The sequence below is a fragment of the Juglans microcarpa x Juglans regia genome, chromosome 4D (assembly GCF_004785595.1).
Source record: "Juglans microcarpa x Juglans regia isolate MS1-56 chromosome 4D, Jm3101_v1.0, whole genome shotgun sequence".
Taxonomy (NCBI): domain Eukaryota; kingdom Viridiplantae; phylum Streptophyta; class Magnoliopsida; order Fagales; family Juglandaceae; genus Juglans; species Juglans microcarpa x Juglans regia.
The window spans coordinates 21,243,387-21,258,665 of NC_054600.1; the positions used below are offsets into that span (position 1 = coordinate 21,243,387).

The following is a 15,279-nucleotide window of genomic DNA, read 5'->3' on the forward strand; positions in this document are numbered from 1 at the left end:
TTTGGACTGACTGGGTTGGACCGATTACTACCCTAAACTTCATGGTAAAATAGATCTAAGAGCACTTGTAGAGAGCTAGCCAAATATAAAATCTAGTTAAACTTTGACCAGTCAGTTCAAAACATACCAGATATTAAACTCGTAAATGAGCAGTGTTTTTATTTGTGGTTATTTCAGTTGGCCAAATATGACCAATGAATCTGGTTAGCCATCTATTTGTTTGTCATTATTTTATTACAGACATTTTGGCACAGTAGCTCGTTTACTTTTAGCGCTCTCTCTTTTTGTTCTTCCATTTGCCCATTGTTCTACAAGTTTCTACCATTTGTTCCTCCATTTATGTCTACCATTTGCACCTACTATTCTTCAAAATGGGTAAAGCAAAGCCCCTTTTATTTATACGACGAAGATCCAAAACTATACAATCTCTCTACCATCAACCCAACCACTGAGAAATGTTTTCTTCTTTTCTGTTATAAGTGCTCTAATCGTAGGTATTTCACATGATGGATTTGAGACATAATCAAACGTTGGAAAATTGTATAAAGATTAAAAAGTAGAAATAAAGATTAAATATTAAGATTTTAATAAAATGAAAATAGATTTAGAGAGTTTGTTATTTGATATATATGAAAAGTGGCTAACTAAAATAAGAAATGTGAATCATCTAGTCAAATTTCAGCCACTTCATTACTAATACTCATGTCAATTTCTGTATTTATTTTTGTAAGATATATTTGTGGCTATAATAAGTCTATTGATCATTTCTTTTTCGGTCGTGAATTCAAAAGAGTAAAATTAGATATAATTTTTGAGTGTGTATATACTGCATACTTATTTTGAAAATGAGTAGAATGTATCATTAAAAATATATATATATTTTTTATATAAGTCTCATATTTATTTATTTTTTGAAGCGCGTGACGCGTCCGAAAGAGAGCAAATATAAGCGGTCAAGAATTTGCGCGTAAACATTAGAAAGATAAGAACAAGAACTTAACAGCAGAGGCAGTAAGAAGGCGGAAGTTTCCATCCTCCATCCATACTGCGGCGGTGGGGCCCACTAAAACCATATAACAATGGTCTTGTGATTATATAAAAATAAATTTATAAACTCGATTGTATAATCTATTTGTATTTATAACAGCTTTCTTATATTCTTTTGACCTTGCGTGACGAGAACGCCCTCGCGTAAATCCCCAAATGACGCCCATATCCAAATGATTACTTAGCTGCATAGGTCTCCTCGACCACCTGTCTGTCCTACCTTCCCCCGACTAGTCTCCCCACCGCGAATCGAACGCTACAAATCCTTACCAATCTTCCTCTCTCCCTGTCTCTGTTTCTATCTCTGTGTGAAAGGTCAGTGTTTCTCTTGGGCCAGGGCTTCTGTTTGGTTTCTGAGAACTGGAAAGAAAATGAAACAGAGGAAAATGTAGTTTTTAATCAGTTTGTGTTTTTTTTTTTTTTTTTTTTGTTCTTTGCGTTTCCCATGATGTGGTTTTTTCCGTTTCGACTTTCGGGCCCTCTATTATTGAAAACCCTGAAATCAAGTTCTTTTCTTTGTTTTCTTTTCTTCTCTCTACTTTTTTTTTCTATGCATCCGAGAAGAGCATTATGATTCCTTAGCTTGTCCGGCTGTTCTTGTTAAGTTCTGGGTTTACTTGAGTGCCAGTATTTTTTTTCTTGTTGAATTCATTTACCCAAAATTAGTTGTGAAGGAACATAAATTTATTTCCTTTTATGTTCCCTGTTTCTAATATTTTTCTTGGAAACCTAAAAGAGGATAAGGGTTTCTGTGTTTCTTTGTTTTAGTTCCGAATAATTCGCCCATATTGACTTGACGACTGTCTTTCTTTGTTTTTTCATTTACCTTTTCTTGATTGTTTGTAACTTGGGGTTTTGCTGTTAGGTTCCCAATTTAAATTTGAAAATTTGATTGTTTAGTTTCTCATGTGCAGATTTAGAACTCGGAAATGGATTGCAACTCAGTTTACCCATGCTTGCAGGAACTCTTTCCAACGGTATTGCTCTTATTTCAGTGAAGAATTGGTATCTTAATTAAGGAATCGGTTTAGTATTTTTTTTTATCTGCTATTTAATTTTCTTCACTATTTGGTCGTGTATTTTGTTCTGTTCTTGGTCTAAAATTGTATGGACATTGATGTTTTTGATTGAAATGAATGAGAAGTTATGTTTTGGTTTCGTTGCAGCTGAGTGAAAAAGTCTTGTAGCTTAATTGAGCTGCATTTTTCTTACGTTTGGATCATCAACTCCTCTCAACTCATCATTACAACTTTTTTAAATTCCAACACTAAATATAATAAACAATTCAATTTTTTCAAATACCAAAATAATAATAATATTAAAAAATAATATTCTGACAATATTTTATCATCTCAATTCAACTCAACTCAACTCAATTCAACATCCAAAGTCTCAAAGATCCTGACTGTCATCCTATTGAGTTTTATATGAATAAGATTTTAATTTATTAATTATTGGTGAAATTTTCTTCAAAATGCATTGCTTTAGGGGCTCTGAGCCTTTTCTTTTTCATTTAACTATCCTTAAAGTCTAATTAATGGTTTATTTGGCTACGAAAAAATCTACAATTTTTGCTGCATGGGCCATTCCATTTGATTTTCCCAGATTTTATGTTTGGGCCTTCCATGTTACTTACAAGCCTAAGTTCATAGGTTTAAAACTTACCTATTGAAAATTGCAATTTTTGTCCACAGATTGTCTTATGCATGTATAGAGTTTCTTTTCCCTATCTATGTTAATTTATCTGGAATTTTATATTCTTGTTTCTGACTAAATATATGTTTTGCATCACATTCTGCATAGGTTGATTCTCGCTTGCTGAAGGCGGTTGCTATTGAGCATTCCAAGGATGCCAATCTAGCCGTGGAGATTGTTTGTAGTGAGATTATCCCTTATTTGTCTGGTTGGTCAATTGGTTCTTCCAGTCCTCCTGAGGATGGTGAAGGTGCACTGTTATTGAAAACCTTTCCCCTTTATATTATTTAGAATCGTGATCCACTTGAATGTTGTAATTGATGTATTGTCCTATATGTTGCATCCGACTTAGATTGAACCTGGGTTCATTTTTAATTTTCTTTTTTGTTTTTTTTTTCTTATTGAATTTTTTCATGCATGCAGTTGAATTTCCATTGATTGGATGAACTGATTTGATTGGACTGACTTAGTTATTGTATAATACATGATGAACATGCAGCAGGATTTAAGAAGCAGAGATACTTGTTAAGCCAGCCGCAGGTAATTGACAAAGTAGATGCTGGGCCTTCTTCAGAACCTCAATCAATAGCTTATGATGAAGCCAAGGAGATGGATCATTCCTGTGGTGTCCTTCATGCTGATGCAACACCTCTGGTTGAGGCACTGAATGATTCCACAGCTTTGGATTTCTATGATGCAAATGAAGACAACAATCAGTCATGCAGATATACTGAAAATGAAGAAGTGATTTTGCTGGGGAATTCTCGAGAAAAATGTGTCAAAGTGGGGTTGAGTGAGATTGATGCCACATTAAATGCTTTGTCGCATGGAGAAAATGATGATCAGAAGAGTGGAAATACTGGAAGTGAAGAACTAACTTCTTGGGGGATTTGTAAAGAAAACGAGATTGAAATGGGGTCAGAGACAAACCTCCCTGGGATGACCATTTCTTCAGTGAATGAAAAAGATGGCGTCAAAGGCGCTACGGTTAATGATCTGGATTATGATTGGAGAGATATTGACTCTCCTATGGCTAATGACTCTAATAATGTTGTTCATGGAGAAAGCCAGAAAGCAGAATCGTGTTCAAATATCTCTGAGGCGGGAAATTCTGTGCTTCAGCTTGTTCCTACATCTATCAAAGAACATACTTTACTGGCCAGTAGTTCTTCAGACATTACTTTCAAGCAACACTATTTTGTCAGTGAAATGAGTGATATCAAGGATGAGACTAAAGCAGATGCCGTAATTAATAGTTCTGGTTTGGGCCAAGAATGTAAAATTCAACTTCTTGAAGAGATTATTGAAGATGCCAAAAATAACAAGGTACGATTAGATTTAGTCTTTCTAAGCTTGTGAAGTATAAATAGTAATTGATGCCTTTGATTATGTAGAATTCCGTCTGTACTGACGTAGTAGCTAGTAAATGATCCCTGGTACTTTTGTTCACGCTTAGTTGATAGACTTTTACTGTGAATCTTGCAATTAATTAATCTGTTTGTAAGTCAGTTCCTTTTGGCTTTTCCCTGCTTTCAATGCAGTGATATTATTTAAGCAGTTGGACAGTCCTGTAAATCTTCTTGCTCCCAGTTGGACAGCCAGTTATGCTCTGCCTTTGGCTATATTTAGTCAGATTTTTATGCCTAGTCAAATTCAAATACCTTGAAATGATGAAGATACTTTATGTGTTATAGCAGAATGCAATAGATAGAGGCAGTTAGAGTCAACCTTCATCCATGCTAATCATAAACTGTATGGTAGCTTATGTACCCTATGCTATTTTGAGAAATCACCAAGATCTTGAGTTCTTAGATTAGTGATGCACACACAGCAAGCTGATAAAACAGATTAAAAGGATATAAAGGAAGACCTGAGCATATTATTTTTAAATCTATGTTAGATTGAAATAAGATTAAATCAGTTGTTTTGTTAAGTCGAATTGAAAGGCTAACATAGACTAAATCTATGAAGACCTGAGTATATGAATTTTTTTTTTTAACTTCCTCCGTGCTTTCTAATGAGGACTTATTACTTTTATATGTGTTATTATGTCTTTAATTTCCCTTGTACTGGGAGAACATATGCTCTCCGATTTCTAGGGGGTTTGGTTTTTGAAACTTGCTTATGTTTAAATGGGGCCTTGCTAGGGAAGTGGTTGTGGCATTATCAACAAGAGAGGGAGGCTTGGTGAAAAGTTGTTGTAGATTTCAGTGGCACTTGGGGGGTGGTGCTTTAATGAAAAACATGGACCATATGTGGTGGGGCTGTAGACAAATATAATTAGAGGAGGTGGGCTATGTTCTAGGCACACTAGATTTGAGGTGGTGATGGCAATAGGATCAAATTTGGCATGACTTATGGTGTAGAGAAGGGCCTTCAAGGCAGCTTTCCCAACAAACTGTAGTATTGCATTTGAGCAGGAAGTTTCAATGGATGAATTATTGGAAATCTTCAGTGGCTCTCCACAATTGAGTGTCAGTTTCCTCAGAGCAGCTCATGATTGAGAGTTGGTGCCTTCTCAGAATTCTTTACTTTATTGTCAGATTAAGTGCTGAAGGTGTAGGCAAGACTATTTGGAACCCTTTTAAGGAAACAAAGTTTACCATACGTTCATTCTATGAGGTCTTTGCTACTTAGGATAGCAATTCTTTCCCTTGGAGGATTAGTATTTGGAGGACTAAGGTGTCTCTAAAGTAGTGTTTTTTGCCTAGACGGGTTCCTTAGGGAAAATTCTACTCGTGGACAACCTAAGGAAACACCAGATCATCGTGCATGATTGGTGTTGCATGTGTAACAGAATGGGGAATCTGTTAGATCACTTGCTACTTCACCATGAGGTTGCCAAAACCCTACATAATTACTTCTTTGGTAGGGTTGGATCAGCATGGGTTATACCCAGAAGATTGGTAGACTTTCTTGTGAATTGGAGAGGCTTATATGGTAGTCTCCAAATTGTAGCAGTGTGGAAGATGGCTCCACATATGCTTAATGTAGAGTATTGGGAGGGAAATGAATGATAGAAGCTTTAAAGATCTTGAACGGACAATAGATGAACTTAAAAGTTTCTTCAATACTTTGTTCCTTATAAGCAATATTACTATAGATAATTTTCCATTATTTCCTTGTATCTGCATCTATTTCTTAATTTGGTTCTTTTTTTCTTATACACCTTGCATGCTTGGGCTAATGCTTATTGTTCTTACCAATAAAAATGTTGTTTAGCTATAAAAAAAAATTCTCTCCTGTACTCTCCAGCTTCAGGGAGTTAACTTTCTGAGCAATTACAATTTTTGGCCAATAGTTAGGGCTTCTCCTCGAGTCCTTAAATTATTTGAGAGCTGCTACTGTGCCGCCCAAGTTATACCACTGACTTTGCCCCATTGATGTGGCACCACCGCTTGATGCCATGTGGTTTATTGAAAAAATTAAAATATATATATATATATATTCAAAACAAAATGGCATCCGAAAACACAAAAAGAGAAAAACTAAAACCCTAAGTTCCCTCTACCCCTTTTATATTTGTATTTTTAATTTTTTTAATAAACCACGTGGCATCACCTGGGGTGGCGTAGTAGCATTCCTCAAATTATTTTCTTATCTCTTCACAACAAAAGGGGAGAAGGCTATTTGTATTTCACTGCCTGTACTCTCCAGCTTCAGGGAGAGAACTTTTTGAGCAATTACAATTTTTGGCCAGTAGTTGAGGCTTCTCCTCGAGTCCTTAAATTGCTTTCTTATCTCTTTACAACAAAAGGGGAAGGCTATTTGTGTTCACTGTGGAGGGTCCTTGAACTTTCATTGACTCATTGAGGATTTTCAGTCCTTTGCTCTAACCAGCTGAGCTGCCTTAAAAATTAGAATATGATCATACTTTTTATTTGGGTGGTTATTGCAATTTGATTTTAATATTGTGAAGAGGAAATGATGCATTGTCTATTTCATTCATATATATAATCTCTCTCCTTTTACTGATAAAAAAAAAAAAGAGGACATGATACATGATGTGACTTCAGGTCTACTCTGACCAAGTTAGTGCTTCTGGTTTGGTGATCTTTTAGCATGTTTTAAACAGGCAGGGTTCTGAGTAGTTTTATGCTTGTTGATACAGACTTAACCCATAACCAATGTAGTTCTATTCAATGCATACAGGGATGCTGAATAAGATATAACTGATGACATTTTTATTGCTATCCTGTATGTTATAGATTATTTAAATTGAAGGGTACGAATCATTTATCATTGTTGCAGAAAACCTTGTTTTTGGCTATGGAGAGAGTGATCAATATGATGAGAGAAGTGGAACTTCAGGAGAAGGCTGCAGCGCAAGCCAAAGAGGAAGCTTGTAGGGGAGGGTTGGATATTCTGGTCAAGGTGGAAGAAATGAAACAGATGTTGGCACATGCTAAGGAAGCGAATAACATGGTTGTAAAATACGGAATGAAAACATTTAGAATTACTAACTTTTTGAATTGATACATGTTTAGTTAATAACAATGAAATCTGAGCCTAAGTTACTACCTTTGCAGCATGCGGGAGAAGTTTATGGAGAAAAGGCAATTTTAGCAACTGAAGTGAGAGAGCTTCAATCTCGCCTGCTCTGCTTATCTGATGAAAGGGATAAATCCCTTGCGATTCTTGATGAGGTATTTAACAATTTGTTAATTCCAAATACTGTGCTTTGTTTTACAACGAGTTGATGGTCACTAATGTAGTGGTGTTTGCTTATTACGTAATTATCTGTTGCACTATAATATTATTGCCCATCTACCATGTCTTTGGCAGGGGGGGCAGAAAAGGGGGAGGATTTAAATTTTCGTATTGAACACCTTAAGTACCACTCTTCTGATTTCCCTCAAAGGGGGAAATACCTATGACTCTCCCTTTTTAACTATTTATCCTTAAATCGTATCTTATGCTTAAACTGTCATGAGAAGTTACTTGTCAATATTTTTTTAAACCAAAAAAAAAAAAAAAAAAAAAAAAAGAAGCTGTTGTGACAAGTTTGCAAAGTACATTATCTCATATATTAGTTCACATTGCTGAAGGTTTCTTTTAGAAGTCAGTAACGGCCAAGAAATGAAAGGAAGTATTAGCATTACTCTGTATCCTTAGCCTAACACAAAATTATTGATTTTGGTTTGCACTCTCCAAAGGAAGTTGTGAATCCTGTCTTCTTTCACCAGCAATTTCATAATCGTTCTTCCCTGTTATTTTTGGAATTGGCTTGCCAAATAAGGTTGATCTTACGCTATTAGGAAGATAGAATTGATTTCAACTAGATTATTGCTGAATGATGATGAGTCTACGTCAGACCATACAAAGGGTAAAACTAGATGTAATGACATTAAAAAATGATTTTTCCCCATCCAGATGCACCAAGCTCTACAAACACGACTGGCTGTGGCAGAAGAGTTGAGGAAAGCAGCTGAGCGGGAAAGGCTTGAAAAAGAAGAGTCTGCTCAAAATGATCTTGATGCTGAAGAAGCAATCATGGAGATGGTTGTTCAGGAGTCCAAGATGCTAGAACAGGAGGCAGAGGAAAATTCCAGGGTAGCTTCTTTTTTCTGACTCACCATGGTTCTCTTCTTCAAGTAAAGTGAAAATGATTTATGACACAATCAATTGTGCTTTGTTGCAGTTACGCGAATTTCTGATGGACCGAGGTCGGGTTGTTGATATGTTGCAGTAAGTGTCTATTTCTTTCCAATGAACCTTGGCTCAGACCATAAAAAATAAAAAATGAAATTTGGATCGGCACTTCACTTTTCAGACAGATAGTGGGCCTCCATCCCCATCCTTAGTAATCATTGTGCTAAATATTTGAAACATTAATCCTTGTTCCCTCCCCCGCTAACACAAACTGGTTGGTGTGCAGCTCTTGGGTTGTTTTAAAAAAGAATTGTTATTGGAAATGTTTTGTCAAAGAAAATATATCAATACACCCATTATTCTGAGGCCATACTCAGTCCACACACTATTACATGCAGAATGACAAATGAGAGTCTTTGTTATTGAATTCTGTTTTTTCTCTAGGGCCATGAATGTTTTTCCTCTGCACTATCAACTTAGCTGAACCCTGAATTTAGTTACTATTTTGTATTTTATTTTCCCAGTTTCCAATTCCCATTTTTCTTATTGACATTTTTATTTTTGGGGGGGTTTCTATTTTATGTATAATGGTTTCATATATCTGCAGTGTTGTTGACCTGTGAGATATTCGAGAATTTAACTGTTGTGTTCTTTACCTTTGTGCAGAGGAGAAATATCTGTTATATGTCAGGATGTGAGGCTGTTGAAAGAGAAGTTTGATGACCGTGTTCCATTAAGTAAATCTGTTTCCTCAAGCCAGACTAGTTGCATCTTAGCTGCTTCAGGCTCGTCTGTGAAAGGCATGGCATCTGATTTGCTTCCCCGGCGTAGCTTAGCTTCTTCAGGCTCGTCCATGAAAAGCATAGCATCTGATTTGGTTCCCGATCGCAGCTTAGCTTCTTCAACCTCATCTCTCAAAAGTGTGCCACCTTTTTTGGATCCTGAGCAAAAGATGAGCCCCACACCCTCTGTTCACAGCCTATCAACAGAAAGCAGACATGAAGAGGAAAGTGCCAGAACTGATCACCAAGCTCTTTTGGATGATGGGTGGGATTTCTTCGACAAAGTTGCAGAATTGGACAGCTAAGTTGTATAAATTGGGAATACAACAGAATAAATCTCAGAAAAGTTACTTTACAAGTCGAGTGTAGCAGATGGCTGTCAACCGGTTTTCATTTCAGTCGCTGATTAGGATTTTAGTATTATTACCATTGCGGATTGTGTACAATCTTGCATACCTTGAATTGGTAGTTGATTACTGCCTTTAGATTTTGTTTGTACAGTGAAAATGCAAAACAACAATCAAGAGAACTTTATAAGAGTGCCTGTTAAGGTTTAAATCTCTTTGGATGCAAATAATCTTTAGGGGCTATTGGATTGGAGGATTTTCCCGTTGAATTATCCGAGATGCACTTGTGAAAAATTTCTTACCGAGGGCCTATGTGCTCCCGGGATTAGTCAGTACCAATAAAATAATGATGATGATGATGATGATGATAATGTCCATACGCTAGTTTCAGTAGTGAGAATCGATTCTTTTGAGTTGGTGTTTGAAGTTTGAATATCCTATAAAACTCTCCAGCACTAGATGCAATCTTCCTCTTCATCCATTTTTGACAGTGCTGCAACCGCTACAACCTTCGCAGCCCTTTGTGAAGTGGGTATGGCGATACTGTTTCCACACTCCAAAAACGTTGGATGCCATCATGGTATTGTTATAAGTTCTTAGATTGTCGTCTTATTCGAACTTGGCATTTTAGATTTTGTAGTTTGCCCCCATCTTTTTTCTTGTTAAGCACTGTAATTTGCTACACCTTACCCTTCCAAGGAGTCCTGATCTTTGGGAGGTGAAAAATACATTCGATTTTATATTGGGGAAATAGATTTTTCACCTGCAACGTTTTTCACTTGCATCCTAATTACCTATTTTACCTAAAAGTTTCACGGTGAGATACAAGGCTAGGTGCCAATATGACCAAAGGCCATTGGCTCTTATTTTTCTTCCATTCTTTCTCCAGCTGATTTTTACGAATATTTTTGTGAGGGCATGGAGCTGGAGCCGGTGCTGGAGCTTCTTCCTCAATCCTCACTCTCATAGTTGATAAGTTGGTCCCTCCTCGACCCAACTTGGTCAAGTTTATGAGATGATTTTATCTAAGTAATGGATAAATTAATAATAGTGTACTGGAAGAATTAAAATGGTTTTCTTCCATTAGTCTAAAGGTTCATATTAAAAAAATTGCTCCCATAGGTGTAGGAAGCACGTTCTTTTATGTGGTAATTGGAGGAAAACTCTGGCAGGCATGTTCATGGAACAACAGACTTGAATTGCATATTTGATGGTTAATGCCTCCATTGAGATAGCTGCTTCAAGGCAGGGATCTCAGATATGTCACCAGATTAAAGGATAGCTTTAGATTGGGAAGGTTGCTGCAAAGTCTAAAAAGCTATGATATACATCAGTAAAAGAAAACCAAAACATGTTACTAATTCAGCTGTCCCTATGGTACATGTGTATTATACATCGACCGGACCTTCCCGGTTCCATCTGATTTCTGTCTGCTAACAAAAACTACATCATCAATCCTCCTTTACTCTATTCTAGACACCCAAAATTCCCTGGTAAGAGCTCCCACCTAGCTAGTATTTAGCAAGGAACTGAAAACTAGGCTTCAAACTGGTGCTCTCACTGAACTCCAACAGCTTAGTCATGCCAACACAGGAGAATCACAGCACATCTCCATATGATATAAAGCCTTGCCCGCTGCTCTCTAGCTTGCTTCGAACACCGATGCCATGATCGGAGCTTCAAACTTCTCGTGGAGAATGTGGTAGCTGCCATGTAGATGCTACAGTTGAATGAAGAACAAGAGTCTTGTGCTGTAACTTGAAATGTTGTGAAGTTGAATTGTGGTTTGAAGAGCTCCTGGGGGCTTGAGCCTTATATAGGGAAGGAGTGGAAGATACAGAGAGAATCAATGTGTGGTGGATGACAAATGTTGGCCCCTGGTTGAGCCAATGGGCTTTGTCCCAGTGTCCAAGTAAGATGACAATGCATTGCTATTAGCTTGTCCCCATGCCAAACCCACCTGATAAGGACTTACCATCAACCTATGCTCAGGGAGGGTCACCCCTGTCTAGCATAAATGCAATACACGCATGCATATATTCCCCTCGCCCCCCCCCCCCCCCCCCCCCCCCCCTCTTTTCAAAACAAGCGCAAGTTCTTTCTTAAAAATTAACTGTGTCAACCCTGTTTCATGATTTCATTTAAATCCCATATATTCAATGATTCATACACTAATCATATTTAATTAAAAGAGATATCATCCTCGCAACATCTTCTAATATGACATCAAAAAATAGAAAAATAAGTAAAAACTAATAAATAATTTATAATCATTTGATTCTACGTTAGGAGATGATAAGATAACGATGATTTAGATAAAATAACAATGATTTAAAACTTTTAGTCAAAACAAGAACATTGAGTATTATGAATTTGCATTGAGGCACCCATTAGCAAGGAGGAGAAAAGAAAAGGATTAGCAAATTAGTACATGTTACCAAACAGATTCTCTCTCCTATCCACTCCAAGTTCCAACCCCCTCACTCTACATCCAAACTTATGGGCATCTTTAAGTAGGTATTATTTTATATATATATATATATAAATATATATATATATATATAATTAGTGGAAACATGTTGGGGCCACATGTTGCATTCTTCTTCTTCTTCTTTTTTTGGGGCACTTTGATTTAAGAGAAAATTCTGTAAGCAGACCAATCTTGTCTATTATTCCAAAATATAATTACATTTAACCATTTATTAGCTTATTACATGCTTTTAAATTGTCAGATATCACTATTCATTTTATTTTCAAATCAAAATCCTTATTCCATGTCAAGAGGAGTAACTGCTGAATAATAAATTACATTGATATTTTTTAAAAAAAAAAAAAAAATTGCATTTCTAGATATTATAGAAGTCGTGAGGGGATGCAGATATAGATGTCAAAGTGGACTTACTGGTAATTTAAATAATACGAAAATAATTAAAAAGATTATCACAAGGCCAGCATTACAAAGACAGGATGGAAAACCAAGCCAAGTTCAATCCTTTGTATTTTTTAAACTTTGAGAGCCGAAATAATACAGAACCATCAATCAAAATTAGTCAAAACCCCCCAACCTGGCTGTTCGATTATATGAGCTGGCAGTTGGGACTGGTGTGAAAGGGGGAAGCTGGTTTTCAACTTTTCACAAAACTTTTATTAAAAAAAGAAGATATTTTGTATAAAATTTAAATAGGAAAAGTAAATCTGATGTGCAATCATCATTATCCTCCAAATTCCAGTTTTTAAACTAGGTGAAATCTTGATATATCATATATGAATGCTGTTTAATTTTTTTATTTTTTCAGAAAATAATCCTACAAGTTTGAGACAGTAATAACCATTCATTATTTTGTTTTTGTTATAAGACTTCATATTTTAACCTCTTGTGTTCACTCGGTTATATTTCAATTTAAAAACTTGAAATTTGGTATTCTTATTCTGTGTTTGGATGTTAAGCTGAGCTCAGCTGAGTTGAGTTATTCATGAATAGTAATGAGTTGAGATGGTGGAGTGAATTTTGTGAGATCCACCTAAGATGAGTTTAGATGTGTTTAGATATTAAGATGAATTTAGATGTATTTAAAGGAAGTTGAAAAAGGTTATGGATCTCGCGCGTAAATAAGTGTTGAGTTGAAAAAAGAATGGGTCTCACGTATAAAGAAGTTTTGATCAGTTGAGACGAGTTTAGTAATTTAAGAGTTGTATGTTTAGATATTAGACTCAATTTAAAATTAAACTGATCTCAATTCAATTCAAATTTACTAGACATCCTTTCCTTTTCTTTAGGTATTTATTCTTTTTTTTTTTTTTTTCCTAATAATAAGATGAGACTTTATTAATAAGTAAAGAGTGTGAAACTCCAGTACACAAAAAATATACAAGGGAAGAGATTCATCTAAAAAAAAATACCAAGAAATGAGGACCTGAGCTAGCTCCAACACCATTTTCCGCAACCTTCAAAATAACATTAGCTCATTCCTGTATTAGAGGTATATATCGTTAGCTAATCACTGGTAAAAACATCATTCATGATATCAATCCTTAACCTTATGTGAAAGTGAAACCAAAGTAAGGGCCAGTTGTACCCTCACAAAACTCCATGATCACGTGCACCATGTCCTGCTAAGCTGAACCAAAACCTTGTCCAAGTCAATCCGACATGCCGGCCACTTATCATTGCCGGCAGTGACAAACCAGTTCCAAGTCATTTCCATGCATCTTATCTCTTTGAACCTGAAAGCTCTACTGTTCATCTTTAGGGCAACACAACTCAGTCTTCTGTGACCTCCAAGGTGGACATCTCGGGCCAATCTGAGGTACCTCCTTTTCAAGTTAGTGGGTTTGGATTGCGACACGTGTGCTCCTAGTCACTGTCCATGGACCCCACCCAATGAATAATTCTTTATTTCTGGGCCCAGCCCACGTGCGAATCCTTTATCGGAGAAAAATCAGAGGGATAAGGTTTGTGTGGTGGAAGAATGAGACAATGCGAAAGTCATTTATAAGAAAATCTGAGAAATGATATTTTTTTAAGAGAAATAGTAGAGAAAAGTTAATATAGCAGTGTACACTTTGCACTCACTATATAGTTGTTTTTAATTTTCTATTTTTTTATTTTAGATTTAGGAGATGTGTGGTCTAGATGATGCCACATTATATGTACAAAATGATTGCTTTCAACAGTGACTTATATCTATATTTATTCTTTTTTTAATGGTGTACACAAATGCCGTGTATTCTTTGTGAAATCTGAGTACGTAAGTATAAAATTTAAATAAAAAGATTAACTTTTTAATAATAAATCTCACTTTTTTTAAATGAGTATGCGGCATTTGTATTATCCAAAACTACTATGAGTATATCTAACGTTAATATAAGAATGTGGGTTTGATGGATTGTGAGAGATGTGATCGCCTAATACAAGGTTATATGCTGTACACGTTGTGCATGTGATGATCATGGAGGAATCCATACGTGTGAAGGAAACAAGAAGGGAAGGTGTTAGCAACATTACATGTAGGTACAAAATACATTACATGTAGGTACAAAATGGTGTGAGAAGTGAGCTGTCGGGGGAGTTTAAAAACAAGTAGATCAGATTGAAAAGAAACAATAGAAAAATACACTTTCAACTATATATCTAACAGTACAAACATGTTTTGCAATGAGTATTCTAAACAATTAAAATTGCACACTGTCATTCAACGTACAATGTGTCAATTTTGATTGTTTCGGAAGCACACTAAGAAGTGTGTCCGTTAGATAATAGAAAATATATCTTCTCCAAAAAAATAAATAAATAAGTTTTAGGTGACAGATGTATATTCCAAATAGGATCATCCCATGCATGCTAATATCTCCCCAAAATCTAATTCATATATATTAATAAGTTGATACGAAATATCTTTATTTTCTATCACATAAAAGAAACGCTGTGGAAATTTGATCAAACGAGACATGAAATCTGAAAATATGATTTGTTGGGGACTTTTTTTTTTTATTGGAAAATAATAAACTCACTGAGAGAGTATCGATTTTTTGTACCGAAATGTGTTTTTTTTTTTTTTTGTTTAATTTTTAATATTGTGTTTGTTTAATTTTTGTATTTTTTTTAAATATACAAAAAAATACTTTAATTTTTTTTTTAAAAAAAAATTACTTTTTCACACATTTCGGTATTAGTAGCATCGTCCTTTTTTATTTGAAAAAATCTAAAAAAATCTATTCATTATCCATTTTCTCATCATCCTATGATGTGACATTAGATGATAAGTTCATAAGTGAAATATAATAAATAGTCTCCAATCATCCAATACTACGTCATA

At 35.5% G+C, this 15,279-nt stretch overlaps 2 protein-coding genes across 3 annotated transcripts; one reads left to right on the top strand and one right to left on the bottom strand.

Annotated features, from left to right (window-relative positions):
* The first annotated feature begins 1,205 nt into the window (after positions 1-1,205).
* On the top strand, positions 1,206-9,676 carry LOC121259438. 2 transcript variants are annotated; one of them, XM_041161032.1, is made up of 9 exons: positions 1,206-1,362; positions 1,962-2,024; positions 2,851-2,992; positions 3,242-4,068; positions 6,994-7,167; positions 7,272-7,388; positions 8,116-8,295; positions 8,384-8,430; positions 9,001-9,676. In XM_041161032.1, the coding sequence occupies exons 2-9, from the start codon at positions 1,977-1,979 to the stop codon at positions 9,419-9,421; spliced, it is 1,956 nt and encodes a 651-aa protein (XP_041016966.1). In that variant the 5' UTR covers positions 1,206-1,362; positions 1,962-1,976; the 3' UTR covers positions 9,422-9,676. The 2 variants fall into 2 exon arrangements, with proteins under 2 accessions (XP_041016966.1, XP_041016967.1); XM_041161033.1 differs by having other exon boundaries at positions 3,245-4,068.
* A 1,121-nt stretch (positions 9,677-10,797) lies between these two features.
* LOC121259441 lies at positions 10,798-11,509 on the bottom strand. The gene has a single exon (XM_041161034.1). The coding sequence runs from the start codon at positions 11,174-11,176 to the stop codon at positions 11,039-11,041; it is 138 nt and encodes a 45-aa protein (XP_041016968.1). The 5' UTR covers positions 11,177-11,509; the 3' UTR covers positions 10,798-11,038.
* Between the last annotated feature and the right edge of the window lie 3,770 nt (positions 11,510-15,279).